We start from the raw sequence: 18546 nt of genomic DNA, 5'->3' as shown, positions 1-18546 counted from the left end.
CACCCGCACAAGCCAGTCCAGGGGCACTGGCAACGATCTCGCTCGAAAATCCTACAGGAGCCAGTCAGGCGGTACTGGCAACGGCCACGCTCAAAATGGTGCATCTCATGTGCCACCCGCACAAGAACCAGTCCAGGGGCACTGGCAACGATCTTACTTGGCTTGCCGGGTCTTCTCACGCACAGCCCATTTCCAAAGGTCTCGGTCCGTAGTCATCGCCTCGGTGAGGCCCAATGTACGAAGGTCTTGCCTCACCACCTCAGCCCAGGTCTTCCTGGGCCTACCTCTTCCACGGGTTCCCTCAACTGTTAGGGTGTGGCACTTTTTCACGCAGCTATCCTCCTCCATTTTCACCACATGTCCATACCAGCGCAATCGTCTCTCTTGCACGCCACAACTGATGCTTCTAATGTTCAGCTTTTCTCTCAAGATACTTACACTCTGACGGGTATTCACATTGACATTACACATCCAACGGAGCATACTGGCTTCATTCCTTGCGAGCTTACGTATGTCCTCAGCAGTTACAGCCCATGTTTCACTGCCATGTAGCATGGTTGTTCGTACGCATGCGTCATACAGTCTGCCTTTTACTCTGAGTGAGAGTCCCTTTGTCGCCAGCAGGGGTAAGAGCTCTCTAAACTTTGCCCAGGCTATTCTTATTCTAGCAGCTACACTTTCAGCGCACCCACCCCCACTACTAACTTGGTCGCCCAGATGGCGGAAGCTATCGACTACCTCTAGTTTTTCACCCTGGAATGAGATAGAAGTTGTTTCCTGTTTGTTTGCAGTCTTTATTGCACCTGAACATCTGCCACAAACAAAAACTAACTTGCTAGTTAACCTGCCTTTGATGTTGCTGCACCTCTTATGTGTCCATAGCTTGCACCGGGTACATCTTATAGAGTTACTACCTACTCCTTTTCTACATACTGAGCAGGGCCATCTACCTGAAGGGGTTTGTGTTTTATCTACCTTCCTACTTATTAGGATTTTGGTTTTAGCTAGGTTGACTCTAAGGCCCTTCAATTCTAGACCTTGCTTCCACACCTGAAACTTCTCCTCTAGTTCTGATAGTGACTCCGCAATTAGGGCAAGGTCATCAGCATAGAGGAGCTCCCAGGGGCAACCTGTCTTGAACTCCTCTGTGATTGCCTGGAGGACTATGGTAAATAATAGGGGGCTGAGGACGGAACCTTGGTGGACCCCTACCTCTACCCGGAATTCATTGCTGTACTCATTTCCAACCCTCACCTTACTGGCCGCATCTCTGTACATGGCTCGCACAGCTCTCACTAGCCATTCTTCTATCCCAAGTTTCCTCATTGACCACCAGATAAGGGATCGGGGGACCCTGTCAAAGGCTTTCTCCATGTCAACGAAAGCCAGGTACAGAGGTTTATCCTTGGCTAGGTATTTCTCTTAGGATATATTAATTTGAATATTATATTCATTGAGTACATTATGTCTATGATTGTATATTATAAATGTAAAGTGTGAGCTGTGACATGCTGCTCTTACTTTGTGTGTATCAGCCCTGATCAATCCATCTTTGTTCAAAGGTACTCCATTTGCTTTGGTGCACGTAGGACTATATTACCTAGTGTATCCTTTTCTTTCCCAAGACAGTAGGGTGTGATTTAATGGAGAGTTGACCGTTTTGGGAGTGATTGTGTAGAATGTGAAGTGTGTGATAGTATTGTGAAGACTATATTTGTACAAGTTGTGTTATAATACTGGTAGGTTACACTCAAGAATATTTTGATGGTGAAGTCTAGCATCTGTGGGGTAGGTTGCAATAATGTTTAGGTTATATTATAGTACTGAGAGAAGACTGTAGAATTATGTTGTAGTATTGGGAGGTGATTGCATAAAACGTGGTGTATATAGATAACATTGCAAGTGAAAGGTGTCAACCATTTTAACCAATGAACAAAGAGAAAAATATAGATTATAACAAAGTTTGTTAGTTTCCGACTCACATGAGCACATCGTAGGTTTCTTGTGTGGTTGTGGATCTCTCCTGTCAGATTTGGATTGTCAAACAATTCTTTGAGTTTTTCATTTTTTTGAATAGCCCTGATCTGAACACTGACTGTGAACTCTTGTTCAAATTTGGCCACTGCAAAACCAAATGGGACATCTTTAACAAACTGATAAAGTTTTAAGTAATAAAAGGTTAACCAACACATGATACAATATATGAACTGTGAGGACTTCTTAAAATTTCAAGGGATTCATATGAGAAATTGTTTACAAACTTTTGGTTAAGTATTACAATCCTTTTGACTAATTAATAAATAATAAACATTTATAAATAATGGTCAAGATACTTTGCTGTCCTGTAATGGCCCATGAGAGAAGTTGGTCTTTTCTGTAGGCTCATGAGGATTTCAGCTCAATACTATAATGTAATGACATACTCATCAATTATGCAAGATTCATAAAGCTTACAACAGTGAGCTGCACCTTGACACTTACACAAACACCATTACAGATGTAAATTTGAAGGTACACAGCACATCTTGGCACAAAAATAATACATAAAACACACATCTCTCACTGAGTTAACTATAACTCTTCACCAAATATCTCATTCTGCTCCACATACTTCAAGGCAAGCAATCCCTCAACACACTGACCACCTATTATACTTATCATAACACATCTACACATCAACAAGCAATGAAAAGTCTTTTACAAATTTCAGAATATTTCAGTGGCAACAGCTCCATGAGGAAACAGAATGAAAGTTAGCAGAATTCAACAGTACAATCACTAACATAAATACTGCAGAATGCAGATTCAATGAAATATTTTTCGACATATCTAAAAATATATCTCACAAAGTAATATAGATCCCAATTAGACATAAAAAATAGCTAACCACATAAAAACTAGGGGCAACCTCAAGTACAGGGTACAACAGAAAAACCAAATTCACATTCTTGGCCATGTAAAATGTGGGAGCTTTTCATGCAATACCCTGCACTATATACCAATACTACATACAACATAACTAAATAACTCAGCAGTAAACTACTAAAAATAAGAAATAAAGAAAATAAATCATAGAAAAATTTCCACAAATTTATTCAACATAAACTACAAAACAGTAAAATACTATTAGCACCAACAACAACAATGGCCAATCTTTAAATAACATACACACCAACACCAAGCAAACATCCACATTAAACAAATATTTCTGGTAAATTAGTCACTAAAATTCACGAAATGAAGAAGAGAACATGTGTAAAACATGCACCTTCTCCTTAGACCATAATTTTGACATTGCTCATATCAGATACCTCAAAAGCAATAGTGAATTCTAAAAACTTAAGTCTCGGGCTCTGACAAAATGTCAAACTTACATCTGAAACATTTAGGATTTGAAGGAGTCACTGCACTTACCAACATTACCAATATTTAAAACTACTCCTATCAATACTGTCAGAATCAGGAAACTAGACAAAATCATAAATTTTATTCATTCCAACAAAAATCCAAATGAACTTCTAATGATACTGACATATCACCCTGCATATTTACAAATATTTCAAAAACACTGAATTTTGATTAACCCTAATTCCCTTCACCAAATTACACCAGAGATTCAGATCACTATACGTAACAACCAAACCACACACAAAGAAAACATGAAGGCTCCAACAAGAATAATTTTTTTTAAATCACCATTTTAACAAACTTTCAACTCCATTCCCCATTTATCACCCACTCTTTTCAGATCTTCCCCCACCTCAAAAATATTCATATACCCTTATACATAGATAACATTATTCTTACATTCTGCAACTATTCTCCAAACTCAGCAGTGCAATACTCCAATCATATATCAATCATCTAGACACATGGCTCCAAAACAACATGCTTACAGTAGCCTCTCCTTACTAGCAACACCAGAGAACATCAAATACAACCAACCGTCACACTTAACACAACAAAATGCAAAGAAGACAAAAATTCCAGACGTTATGTACAACACTTCCACAGCATTCACAATACATAAGAAAAGAAAGAAAAAAACAAAGCACAAACATATTTACAGCACTCACAGAAAGAAACAACAATTATGCACAAATATTACATTAGATATACCATAGATAACCCCAGTCCCATCTGAACCCCCAATCTCTCCACAACAAACTACAAACAACATCATATTTTGCATCAATACAGCTATGTAGACCACACCAACAGCTCAGCCACACAGGGAAATAGAAATATTGAAAATAAAAGACCATTTAGACATGACATATGAAAGATGCAGTTTGTTGCTACAGCAAACTCTAATCCTTATAGTCCATGCCTCTACATGAAAAACAATCTCCAAACATGCAGACACATATACAACACCCAGAACACATACACTATAACCATCACCAAGACCTACAGGTGTAGAGCAGCAGATATGGCCAGAAATAGATGCATAGGTGTACAGAAATAGACATGTCACACTGCACTACATACTACTGCATATCAAAGTATGTACTATGGTTCTAAACTAGACATTAGCATAGAACAAAGATCTCTCGGTTGCACCTAGTCTTTCAGCTCAATACCTGAACATCATAGATTCACTCAATCAGACCTAGGACTATACAACAATCTATTTGTAGTTAAATGGCCTATGCCACTGAGAATTAAATATTGGTAGACACTACCTTAATTTATAGCATAACTAAAATATACAGATATTTGTTTCCTCAATAAGACAAATAAAAAAAATTTATTGACACACACAATAATTTATTACACAGAAAAGAAAAGCTTCCCACCAACTATAAACATCTCCCTCTCTCTTTCCACAACTGGAAACACTTATTTCCAGTTGTGAATAATATAGGTTAATTAGCTAGCTTTCTCTCTCTCTCTCTGTTTTCCTCACTCACAAAGATCAATATGCTAAAAAGTAGCTGAAATTTTACAGATGTTGAACAAACATTTATTAAAATTATTGGAATTATCTCTCTCTTTAACAAAGCTTTCTACAGAGAAATTAATAATAGAGCCGATATACTTTTACTACTCAGCTCACCTGAATTTTTCACTTCATGTAAGTTAACAGTCTACATCCAAATGAGCAATATATCAGCATAAAAGATATGCATTTTGAGTTAATACCAGGAAAAGGTACAGCAGATGCCATATTAATTGTGAGATAATTTCAAGAGTATTTAGCTAGGGAATAGCTCTAAAACACAGCAATCATCAACCTAGGACAGGGTTTCATTAGGAAACTAGAAATAGATGAATGGCTTGTGAGGGCCATGCAAGCTATGTATAGAGACAGTAAATAAAGTGAGAGTCAATAAAGAGAGGTGGAGTTGTTTATTTGCCCAGAGAAGCAAAAATGTTACATTTGAAACAAGGATGTTCATGACAGTGGTGTAAAAGTTAAACAAGTCAATTTCTCTGGTTTCTACCACCAAAAATGAGGATCTGGCGGCCACCCTATTGTTGTTTTTTACATTCAGATATTAAAATAAAAAATTTTAAATCCTTTTAGTCACTTAAGTGAAATGAAATTAACATTGATATAGGCACAGACATGGCTATGTAGTTAAGACATTCACTTTGCAGCCACATGCTTTTATATTTCCAATAACTTAGCAGTTTCACATCATCATCAATGAACACTTTCCATGCTGGTATGGGTTGGATGATTTGACAGGAGCTGGCCAGACTCCAATTGTCCGTTTTGGCATAGTGTCTACAGCTTGATGCCCTTCCTAATGCCAGCTACTTTACAGAGTGTGCTGGGTGCTTTTTACATGTCACTGGCATGGGTGCATTTACACAGTAGCAGCACAAGTGCATTTTATGTGGCATGGGCACCTGCAAGACAAAGACTTCTCAGCTGGGAGAGGGAGTGGGGGCAAGGCCAAAAGGGACATGCCTGTATGGATGGATGGCCACAATTTTACTTAGCTTGAAGCATCTTAAGTACAGCAAATCACCACACACCCTGGTCCCTTGTCATCTCCTTAGTGAGACCCAGCATCTGAAGATCCTTTCTCACCACTTCATCCCACGTCTTCCTGGGTCTACCCCTTCCAATGGTTCCCTCCGCAATTAGAGATTAGCACTTCTTTAAGTAGCTGTCCTCATCCATATGCATCACATGACCATACCAGCACAGTCTTCTCTCTTGCACACAATTTTCCTCTTACATCATTTACACTCTGTTGTATATGCACACTGACATTACCCATCCAGTAGAGCATGCCGGCTTCAATTCTTTCAAGCTTTCATCATCATCATCGTTTAACGTCCGCTTTCCATGCTAGCATGGGTTGGACGATTTGACTGAGGACTGGTGAAACCAGATGGCTACACCAGGCTCAAATCTGATTTGGCAGTTTCTACAGTTGGATGCCCTTCCTAACGCCTTCCTTTCGTATCAATAAAATAAGTAATGAACTTAAAATGTCAATATGAGCGATCCTTGTAGGTAATGTTCCAGCATGGCCACAGCTGAATGCATGTAACCAGTAAAAGAGTAAAAAAATATTGTAATTCTGGGTTTTACATACTAAAACGAAACAAGTGTTACATTTTCAATTTTTTATTCCTGCAACCATACTTTTATATCTCTTTGAAAGTCTATAACATCACATTTAAATAAACCAGTAAATGTCTTAATTGATTATTTTGTCAATGTAAAATGAAAATCACAAAATTCAATAATAGATTATGTAATATTGGTAGTTTATTTAACATCATACTTACTTCCAGCATTGTCAGCATCGATACTAGCAATTAACCATAACTGTTGATGAAATGTTGACATGGGTGGTGATTTCAAATGAAAAGGCCCGGTCTAAAAAAAGGTTTAAAAAAAAAAAACATTTATTTGTTAGCTTCTTCTGGGCAGAGTATAAGATCAATTTATAAGACAGAGAAGAATGTATAAATCAACACCAGTACATTACTAGTAGTTGCTTTATCAAGTCTAGAAAGATGTAAAAGCCTGAACCCATGGTAAGATGTGAACTGAAGGCATAAAGATGATAATGTTAATACTTTTTGTAATTATTCTTTTAACTTCTGTTTTTCTTTTGTTTCAATTATCTCAAATTTAGAAATCATTTTATGCTGCTAGCTGAATCAATATATGTACTAAGTGTTTGATCACCTGATTGAAAATACTGATACTCTTGACTGGCCCTCATGCTGGTGGTACATAAAAAGCACCCACTTACACTCTCGGAGTGGTTGGCGTTAGGAAGGGCATTCAGCTGTAGAAACTTTGCCAGATCGGATTGGAGCCTGGTGCAGCCTTCTGGCTTGCCAGCCCTCAGTCAAACCGTCCAACTCATGCCAGCATGGAAAGTGGACGTTAAACAATGATGATGATGCTAATATGATTGCATGCTATTTATGAGTCTTGTTTCAACCACATTATTTACATTATCCTTTAATGACAATTTTATCAAAATTTGCAAAAATAAGCTGACACACATAATCTCTGACAATAACTTTGAATTGATTCACTAAGACTTTTATGTTGTGATAAGAATTTTAGCCTTCAACAGTTATCAATTTCTGTTAAGGAAGGACTGATAACAATATCACAAATCTATTCTTTAAAATTTCACTGTCTTAAATTCCAGGTTTTTCACCATTTACACAAACTTCTTATAGGATCAACATTCTCATGTTAGATGAAAATGAAGCTGTTTTATATATATATATATATGTATATATATGTATATATATATATATATATATATATATATATATATATATGTTTCATCATCATCATCGTTTAACGTCCGCTTTCCATGCTAGCATGGGTTGGACGATTTGACTGAGGACTGGTGCAACCGGATGGCTACACCAGGCTCCAATATATATATATATATATATATATATATATATAGTTATAGTTATATATCAATAGTATCTAAACATTTCATTTTCCATGCAGCAGCAAAACATTGCATTCAAGCTTGTCACATCTGAATTATTGATTGAAAATTACTATTAACTGACATTGCCATTGCTGTGCTGTACAATATTTATGTCAACAGACACTGTCTCACATGATTCTTTTCATTCAGAAGTTTTATGCAACTGAATAGCCAAGCTGTTACATCAAATTAGCAGCCACCTTAAATAGACCCAATTATGTGCAAGCATGCAAAATGCAAGTAATAATATTAACATAACAATGGTATCACATTACTTTTTTCGATACTGACATTGACAAAGGTCATCTAGATCTAAGTCAACTGTGATCAAGAATTATTATGAAAGACATTCTAGTCATGACTTCTTTTTTGAGATGACAGCGTGTGATCTGAAGGAAACAGTGTTATTTCAAGCAGATTGAGTGACCACATTGAGGTCTCCTCATTGGTTAAGTTTAATGGGGCTGCAGTACAAAATACCAGCACACCACCCTATCATGTGTTATCTTTATAAGAATAAACATCCTAAAATCTGACTTCATCTTGGTATTCCTTTGCCAAGGGTACCTCTATACCTTCTGCTGTTTAGCAGAATAATGTAAAACATCAAATCTGGTTGTATTGATTCTCTACCAAGTGTGACCTAATAAACTTCTGAAAAAGTATGAAAATATGATTATATCACAAACCTTTAAATCTGGGGTTACCTGACGCAGTGAAGAAGCATTTTGGGAGATTGTTTCAATAATAGGGGGACCTTGAAAGATAAAGAAAAATTCCTATAATTATTTCATAACTTGATAAAAGCTGAAGGGAGGGGGAAGTAATGTGTAACTGATTGTTTTTCATGTGCTGGTGCCACTTAAAAAGCATCCAGTCCACACTGTAAAGAGGATGGCATTTGAAAGGGCATCCAGCTGTAAAAACCATGCCAAACTGACCTCACCTGTGCTTGTGCCACGTAAAAAACACTCAGACCACTCTGCAGGGTAGATGGTGTTAAGAAGGGCATCCAGCTAAAAAAAACCTGCCAAAACAGACACAGAAGTCTGGTACAGTGTCCTGCTTGGTCAGCTCCTGTCAAACCCATGCCAGCATGAAAGGAGGACGTTAATCAATGATGATGTTATGTAAGTCTAGGAGAGGAGTATACGACAGTTTGGGGTAATATACAAACCCTCTCTTAATAATGCATGAACTTGTTTTTGCTTTGTGTGGTATGTGGTTGTTATTTAATCCTATATTAACTCATTAGCTCCAATATAACAGACCTTTGATCAAAGATCTTCCAGTAATGACCATCTCAGCTTTTTATGAAGGATAATTAGAGCAAGTCAAATGATCGCTTAGAGGTACCTTGTTTTTGAGTGATATATAACTGCATCACTCCAGAATACCATTCCAAAAACAGTACACACACAAACAAAAAACACAAAAATAGTAGCAGAACCAATAACTTCACTAAAACTCCTTCAGCTCTAAAACTTATTTTGCACTTTTGGTTGTCACAATATATCTCAAATTTAAGACAAAGAGTCAACCTCAATCACTGATATCAGTGATTAATGCAAAGAAACAACTATTGTTGCAATGTTACCTTCTACTGTAAAGGCTACCACCAAAATGTACTGCTACACAGCAAATGACTGAACAGTAAAGGCTGTGTGACATGCCTACAATGTCACACTACACTTCATATGGATAAACTACTGCATGAATTGTCATGGACCTCATCAGTTCTTATTTGGGGTTACTGCTCTGCTAGACATATTGGAAACCACATCTTTCTCATGCGTTACATTTTTGGTAGGTCTTCTATAGCTGGATACCTTCCTATTACCAACTATTTACAAGGTATACTGGGTGCATTTTATTGTGATACCAGCACTTCAGAGTCATGGTTCTTAGTAAGACTAAAAAGGCTTCTCTCTCTCTCTCTTTCTTTCTCCTATTGAGAGGATAGATGGACAAGCTGAGCAAGTACAGGACAATATATAAAACCAGTCAGGTAGAGGATTCATATAACATATGACATAAAACAGTCAGTTAAGAAATTGATCACACAAATATGACACAACTCAAACAGTTAAGTAATTTATCACATGAACACAAACCTATTTATCAAAATTATTTAAGAGAACTGCCAAATATATGTATATACCATCGTCATCATTTAACATGCATGTTCCATCTGATGGGCTGAACAGTTTGACAAGATACAATGGGCCCAAGGACTGCTTCACATTCCAGTGTCTACTGTGGCATGGTTTCTAAAGCAGTGGTAGAAACCCTAACAGCAACCACTTTACAGCATATGCTGGGTGATTATTTTCATTGCCACCAGCACTAGTGAAGTTACCATGCAGTGTGCAAGGTTACATAACTCAAGGGGGCATCTTTATGCTATGAGATGAAGGGTAGAAGTATGAGAAAAGAGGCTAGAGCAGAACAGGTTTCTTGCTACAGAAGAGTTACATGACTGCTTAAATTTTAGAAGAGAGGGTAGGAGTGGTCAAGAGGGTAGGAGATGGGAAGCAATGAAGCAATTAAAAATAATGGTGATGAAGTGTTGGGGTGGACACTAAAGGTACAACATGGGTAAAAATGAGTGGGGTAGAAACTGAGAAAGTAGGAAATGAATGACAGTGTAAAGCAGCAGAACAGAAATCATAAAATAGCAGATAGGAGAAGAATAAGAGGGGGATAATCTTGGATAGGTTACAGGAATGAGTGGGGAAGAGTGACAGGTGTAGTGTTTGAAGAGGGTTAGAGATGTATAGTGGTTGGGGTAGAGAGACAATTTGGTGGCTCAGTAGTAGTGGGGTAAAGGGGTTAATGAGAATATGGGTACAGAGAATGATATTGATGAAATGTGAATAACAAGTGAAGTTGTTGTGGATAGTAATAAAAGTGGTATCAAGGAAGAGCTGCAGTTAAGGTGATGGTGGTGAGAAGGCAGGAAATTGGGTGAAGAGCCCAGTTGTGCATATTCCAACCCATGGAAGAGAGAGAGAGAGAGAGAGAGACAGACAGACAGACAGAGAGAGAGAGAGAGACAGACAGACAGACAGAGAGAGAGAGAGAGATAGCTCTACCAGAGCTCAGTGTCACGAGAGTGGGTCTTCTCAAAACTTGCCTATCACTAGTCATCCCAGCCCTTTGTCATCACCACGGTTGTGAGATCAACTTTCACTACTTTGTCCTATATCTTCCTGCATCTCCCTCAGCCACAAGCTCCATCCACATTAAGTGACTGGCACTTCTTTATACAACTGTCCTCATCCATATGCATATAATTATTATTTAAACCAGTTTGATTTGGCTCCATGAGGCTTGCCAGCTCCTATCAAACCATCCAACCCATGCCACCATGGAAGAGAAATGTTAAATGATGATGATGTATAACCTCTGATTAACTCCCCTTACTTTTAACTGAAACTTTCAAGGAAAATATCAAGAAAGTATCAAGTTAATAGATATAATTCAATGGCGAATGTCAAGGAGCCAGACATATACTTCGATATTCATAAGAATCTGTTTCATTTTACTTAGACTTCAAATACCTTTGAGAAAGGCATGAATGCCACAACGATCTCTTTTAAAATATGACTGGCCTTCGTGCCGGTGGCACGTAAAAGCACCCACTACACTCTCGGAATGGTTGGCATTAGGAAGGGCATCCAGCTGTAGAAACTCAGCCAAATCAGATTGGAGCCTGGTGTAGCCATCTGGTTCACCAGTCCTCAGTCAAATCGTCCAACCCATGCTAGCATGGAAAGCAGACGTTAAACGATGATGATGACTTTAGCTTATTTTCAATTTATTTAATTTAACATGGAGTATAGACAGTCTACATAACCTTTTCAAGCCATTTCAAACAGATGAAATTGTTGTTGATCCAGTAGATATGTTTACTCAGACACTTTACTTCACACAAGGACACATGGAGACACACGTCCACACATATGGAGATACACATCCATACATACAAACACAGTACATAGTTGCAAAAAACCCATACACACACAAACATACACACACACATACACACAAGGAGGCAGGGGTACACACACACACACACACACACATGCATACACACACATGCATGCATACATACATGTGTATGCACACACACATGCACACAAACAAACAAAAAGAACAGTGTGAACAACAGACAGAGTAAATGAGTGGAAATTTTACTGGTGAGTGTGTTAAATTATAAGGCACTAAAAGAGAATGACTCTCCCCAGACACAACAGAATATCTAATGTGTTATTCCTTTTTTTGAAAAAGTGAATTGAAGGAGATTTAGCTGCTATTACTCGCAGAACAAGTAACTGCATATTATTTATCCAATATATACATAGGTGCAGGCATAGCTGTATGGTTATAAAGTTCATTTTACAACTATGTGGACTGAGGGTTCAGTCCTACAGCACAGAATCTTGGGCAAGTATCTTCTGTTATACCTTGTGAGTGAATTTGGTAGACAAGAGTTATAGACAGTCTGTCTAGTGTGTGTGTGTGTGTGTGTGTGTGTGTGTGTGTGTGTGTGTGTGTGTGAGTTCATCCACCCTTTTACAGGGTTTTTTTCAGTTATTTTTCAACCCATGTCAGCATGGAAGACAAACATTAAATGAGATATTTTAGCAGCTATACATAGTAGGTTGAATAACCACATAAGCTGCTTAGTTGGTTTAAATAAGTTAATGTACTGACTTTAGAAGATATATAAGCAATAGTTAAGATTTATCAAAGATACATACCTGCTACACCTATAAGAACACTGACTCCAAAGAAAAGAAAGAAAGTGGCAAAGACCAAAACAAACTGCCGTTTATTGAGACTGTATAGTCGCATCTGAACTGATCTGTGGTGAAAAATATATGAACAAATATTATTTAAAATCAGCTTCAAGATATATTCAGATATGTTAAGTAAACAAGATTACACATTCATAAAAGCAACAAGGAATAGCATCTGTGTGTGTGTGTGTGTGTGTATATATATATATATATATATATATATATATATATATATATATATATATGTCCTGGCAGTAGTTGGGCCCTGGTCTGAAAGTTCTAGGGTTTCAAGGTGTGTGGAACCACCTCCAAGCTGCTATTGTTCCCAGAAGTAGTAGCACCTGCCAGGGTCCCAGCTACAGGTTAATTAGCATGTTATGGAAGAAATATCAAATTCAAACCCTCACTACCTTGTGAGTGCCTTGGGAAAGGAAAAGATTAGAGGAGTCAACCCTGACAGCAAATCAAGGCAGTCTGGTGCCCTATTTGACACCCTTCCTGATAGGTGAAGCTTTCCAGCCCTGTAAGGCAATTCACCTAAAAGGCCACTCCAATGTCTACAGTTTGCTGGTCACCACAACTGTCTTAGCCTGCTAAGCCACTCTGGTCAGACCTCCAAGTCTAAAAAGTGGGATCAGATTGTGCAGACTGATTTCCACTTTAAAACTAATAAGTGCAGGCAGGAAGATATGCCCATGCAGCATCAAGAATCGGTTTACATAGTCATTTGAGGGTGTGCCACTCTTTCTCTTGATCTTCGGACACAATGAACCTGCCATCAGCATATACATATATATATAACCTTGTTTAGGCTTAGCAGCCCTTTCTGTTTGTTTTCACTGTCCTGTTTTTGTTACCAATTTTGACCCTCCACAAAATCCCAAATTTTATTTAATTTGCTTTGCGGGAGCAACTGTTTTATTGAAAGCATATCTTGTGAAATGCTCAAAATACGAGAGTAGAAAAACAGCCAACTGATGAAAGGTCATTCTTTATGTTGTTTTCCATTTGTGTTTAACGTTGTTAAAAAAAATAATTCATATTCCATGTACTCGTACTTCGTATTTTTTGTTGTACACGTTTCGTGACGTCCTGTGCCCACATATTCATATATGCATACGTATAGATTTAAGTATGTACATATACATATATACGTATGCAGATATATTTATATTATTTTTATATATATATATATATATATATATATATATATATATATACTGATCACAATATTGACAACTGAACAGAAAATGCTTTGCTGAAAAAATTTGGAATTATCAACTGAGATAAGAATTGTCATTTTTACATTTTTGGCGCAGGCGTGGCTGTGTAGTAAGAAAATTGCTTCCCAACCACATGGTTCCGGGTTCAGTCCCAATGTGTGGTACTTTGGGCAAGTGTCTTCTACTATAGCCTCGAGCCGATCAAAGCCTTGTGAGTGGATTTGATAGACGGAAATTAAAAGCCCGTCGTGTGTGTGTGTGTGTGTGTGTGTTTATATCTATCCCCCACCACCGCTTGGCAACAGGTGCTGTATTTACGTCCCCGTAACTTAGCGGTTCGGCAAATAGTGACCGATAGAATAAGCACCAGGTTTAAAAAACAAAATAAGTCTTGGGGTCGATTTGTTCCACTAAAACCCTCCGAAGCGGTACCCTAGCATGGCCGCAGTCAAATGACTGAAAGAAGCAAAATAATGAAAAGAAATGTTTATATATATATACATAATGTAAAAATAAAGAGAATGTTGTGATGTTGTTTAAGAGTATAAATAATATGTCAGAGGGAAAATAAGCTCGGGAGAAAGCTCTACATACTAAATAAAAATACATTATAATTTCACACACGAAGTAAATATAGTGAGTAGAAAAACGGATTCATATTTTATGGAATATATTATTGATTAGTATTTTACCTGAAACTTGCCCCACCTCTCTGTATCATTGGTATTCTTTAAAAAATCACGGAATATACCTTAGAATTACTTTACATTTATTTTGTACCTAACTTCACGCCCTAAATCAAACACGGGCAACTCTTTTTCGAGAAGCGAACCACTTAGTCACACTGCTAAAAAAACTTCAAGGTAATTTTTCGTTAAGTCCCGTGGACGGCAGTTAGCCCATGTCTGCTTTTAATTATGAAGTAACACAAAATTTTGACAAGTAAAATTTGGTTCGTGAGGTTAGTTAGCTGTAAAAACAGAGTTTGATATGTACTTTGTGCACATATTTATATATCATAAAGCAGAAAAGGTGCATATATAAGTGTGTGTGTGTATAAACGAAGAACATGTCAATGCAAAACCAAAGAAATTAAAGTAGGCATTCTTTCGATATAAGGCCAAAATGTAATGTAAAAGAGAATATTTTGATTGTTTCTATGCAAAGCTTAAGACAACGTTAAGAACGAGTTGTGTATTTCTTCAAGAACCGTAGTAAAACGAAATAAGTTAATCAAATAAGATACCCAAAATAACTTTATTTTTATCTTTACAACACAATTTTCTCCCTGTCTTTTACTAACTCTATAATACACTACAAAGCTTTCATTAGAACTTCTTACAGATAAATTGTTTTATTTATTTAATAAATAAATTTATTTATTTCTGTTAGGAGTTTAATAAAAAAAAATGTAGGGGAAAACGCTGACACTTATTTGAAATAACGAGGCCGAGTACCACCGAAACTTCGAGGTCACTGTCACTATTTTTCCTATTTAGCTCTACCTATATGTATCGTGTGCTTCTTTAGTTAAGGTTTCACGGGCTTCATGTATACTTAAACATAAAACACAGTGTGTGTGTGTTGCATACACACAAATTATAACAAATGACGATAGTAGTGTTTTCGTAGGGTTATTTGACACAATAAAGATGTGCGAGTTCGAAACCAGACTGTAATGTTCGTCCACCCTTGACGTATCAACAAGTGGGTGTATGAACTTACAAAAGTAGAAGTATTTGTGAGACTGAATGTTGTCACTCCTAAGTTTGCAGATATTCGTGTTCCCTAACTTTTTGATAAATAATACATTGCATATGATTGATAAGATAAATACCAGTTATATACTAGGGAAGACTTAATACCACCATCACCCCATGTGGTAGGAAATCAACATTATAGTTTTAAAATTCGCGTAAAACTTTCACTAATATAAAGAAGAAATAAGGCAAAAGAAAAACTATTCATAAACTTCGTAAAACAAAATAAGTTGCGTTTTCAGGTGAATTCTGACATTTCAAACAACAGAATCTTTCCCCCAACAACTTACCTTATTTTACGAATTATAAATACTTATTATTTATATATTTTAAACTTACATTTCAATTTCGCGAGGTGCCATGCTGGCAACCGCCAAGACCACAAAACTTTTAACCTAAATCAGTTTTCCACCCGGAAGTTCAATAATATAGAGCTGCTGTTGCCGTCCAAATGTTATGTTTGCTAATCGAATAGATGTATGTACATCTGACAGTTTTCATAAAGAAGTTTTTTAAAAATATTTTTGAAGTTTGTTTTATACTTTTTATTAGGAAGCCGGTGTCGTTTACAAAGTGTCTCCCACACAAAATATAACATATTTGAGAACGTTGTTCAGTCTTAAGTTAGCTCAGTCCTGATCTAGCAGACACATGAACAGGGACGTTGAAGCCATGTCTATTCATCTTCAAACCCCAAAGATCCGTCAAAGATACTGTATATAAGATTACCTTCTCTTTTACGATGGTAGGGTGTGATTTGAAGATTTAACTGTTATTTCTGGCCGATCGTCTAGAAACACTCTCATAGACGAGACGAAAATTTTGCTTTCTTCGTTAAAAGGAGCCAAATAGTTGTTAGAAAGTTATTGCTTAGGTCTCAATGAACCTGGGGTCAACTTTGCCTTTCATCTTTTCGGAGTCAATAAAATAAGTACCAGTTGAGTACTGAGATCAATGTAATTGACTTACCCCTCCCCCGAAATTGCTCGCCTTCAAACTGCTGTATCTTATAAATCAATTTACTCTCTTTTACTCTTTTACTTGTTTCAGTCATTTGACTGCGGCCATGCTGGAGCACCGCCTTTAGTCGAGCAAATCGACCCCAGGACTTATTCTTTGTAAGCCTAGTGCTTATTCTATCGGTCTCTTTTGCCGAACCGCTAAGTTACGGGGGCGTTAACACACCAGCATCGGTTGTCAAGCGATGTTGGGGGGGGGGGGGACACAGACATACAAACATATACACACACATACATATATATATATATATATATATATATATATATATATACGACGGGCTTCTTTCAGTTTCCGTCTACCAAATCCACTCACAAGGCTTTGGTCGGCCCAAGGCTGTAGTAGAAGACATTTGCCCAAGGTGTTACGCAGTGGGACTGAACCCGGAGCCATGTGGTTGGTAAGCAAGCTACTTACCACACAGCCACTCCTACGCCTATTAATAAGATAGTTATTTTCCTCTCATCTGCAATCAACAGGCAAATATTTTATTCAAAAATGTCAACAAGTTTGACATTTGAAATCAAAGAATAGTAACAGTAGTGCTAAAGCTGTCATCTTCCTTGAAACTTTTGCTTGTCAAAGCAAAATGTTATTTTTTCTGAAGATTTCATTGAGAAATTAACAAATGTGTAAGTGTTAACTTTGACAACACCAGCAATGATATGGTGTGACATAGCAGTGAGGCAGAAAAAAAACAACACCATTATAAACAATAATAAATCCGTCACTTATCAACAAACAGTATATACAACACTAACAATAGTGCTAACAACACTATAACAAGAAGGGAAATAGGTGAAGAAAATAAAAATGTTAACATCAACAAGACCAACAACAAAAAGATTGAGAATGTCAGTAAAAAATGATATGAAACACGCAACAGCATCATCAACAATAACAGAAACAAAAAGAATAAGAAAAGCGCATCATCATCATCATCGTTTAACATCCGCTTTCCATGCTGGCATGGGTTGGACGGTTTGACTGAGGGCTGGTAAGCCAGAAGGCTGCAACAGGCTCCAATCCAACCTGCAAAGTTTCTACAGCTGGATGCCCTTCTGAACACCAACCACTCCAAGAGTGTAGTAAGTACTTTTTACGTGCCACCGGCACAAGGGCCAGTCAGGCGATACAGGCATCGACCACACTTGAATGCTGCTTTTTACGTGCCACCAGCATGGGAACCAGTCAGGCGGCACTGGCAACAACTACACTTGAATGGTGCGTTTTATATGCCACCAGCACAGGACCAGTCAGCTGGTACTGGTATTGACCATGCTCAAATGGTGCTTTCTTACATGCCAACGGCACAGGTGCTAATCAGGCAGTAATGTCATTAACCATGACAACGACTTCATTTGCCTCAACAGGTCTTCGCAAGTGCAGTTTGTTGCCCAATGATTGAAGGGTACTCAAATGGGCTGGTTATGTTGCACTGGCATAGACCACGGTTATGGTCTCACTTGGCTTGCTGGGTCTTCTCAAGCACAGCATATCTCCGAAGGTCTCAGTCACTTGTCATCACCTCAGTGAGGTCCAATGTCCGAAGGTCATGCTTCACTACCTCGTCCCATGGCTTCCTGGGTCTACCTCTTCCACAGGTTCCCTCTGCTGCTAGGGTGTGACACTTTTTCACACAGCTGTCCTCATCCATATGCAACACATGACCATACCAGCGCAGTCGTTTCTCTTGCACACCACATCTGATGCTTCCTATATCCAACTTTTCTCTCAGGGCGCTTACACTCTGCCGTGTAAGCACACTGACATTACACATCCAGCAGAGCATACTAGCTTCATT

General features: G+C 37.8%; 1 protein-coding gene across 3 annotated transcripts in view; it reads right to left on the bottom strand.

Moving 5' to 3' along the window:
• The window catches only part of LOC106872132 (transmembrane protein 181), a 67727-nt gene that overhangs the window by 28781 nt on the left and 20400 nt on the right, over window positions 1–18546 (bottom strand). For 2 of the 3 annotated variants that reach the window (XM_014919003.3, XM_014919004.3), the window contains 4 exons: window positions 12704–12807; window positions 8627–8694; window positions 6754–6844; window positions 1983–2122 (listed from right to left, as the gene is read on the bottom strand). In XM_014919003.3, coding sequence (XP_014774489.1) covers window positions 1983–2122; window positions 6754–6844; window positions 8627–8694; window positions 12704–12807 — 403 coding nt within the window. Of the gene's footprint in view, window positions 1–1982; window positions 2123–6753; window positions 6845–8626; window positions 8695–12703; window positions 12808–16064; window positions 16290–18546 lie in introns of those variants that run through there. The other variant, XM_014919005.3, reaches the window with a different exon arrangement.

The sequence above is a fragment of the Octopus bimaculoides genome, chromosome 2 (assembly GCF_046866305.1).
Source record: "Octopus bimaculoides isolate indiv1 chromosome 2, ASM4686630v1, whole genome shotgun sequence".
Lineage (NCBI taxonomy): Eukaryota > Metazoa > Mollusca > Cephalopoda > Octopoda > Octopodidae > Octopus > Octopus bimaculoides.
Note: the sequence above shows the minus strand (reverse complement) of the source record. Positions and strands in the feature narration are given on the sequence as shown.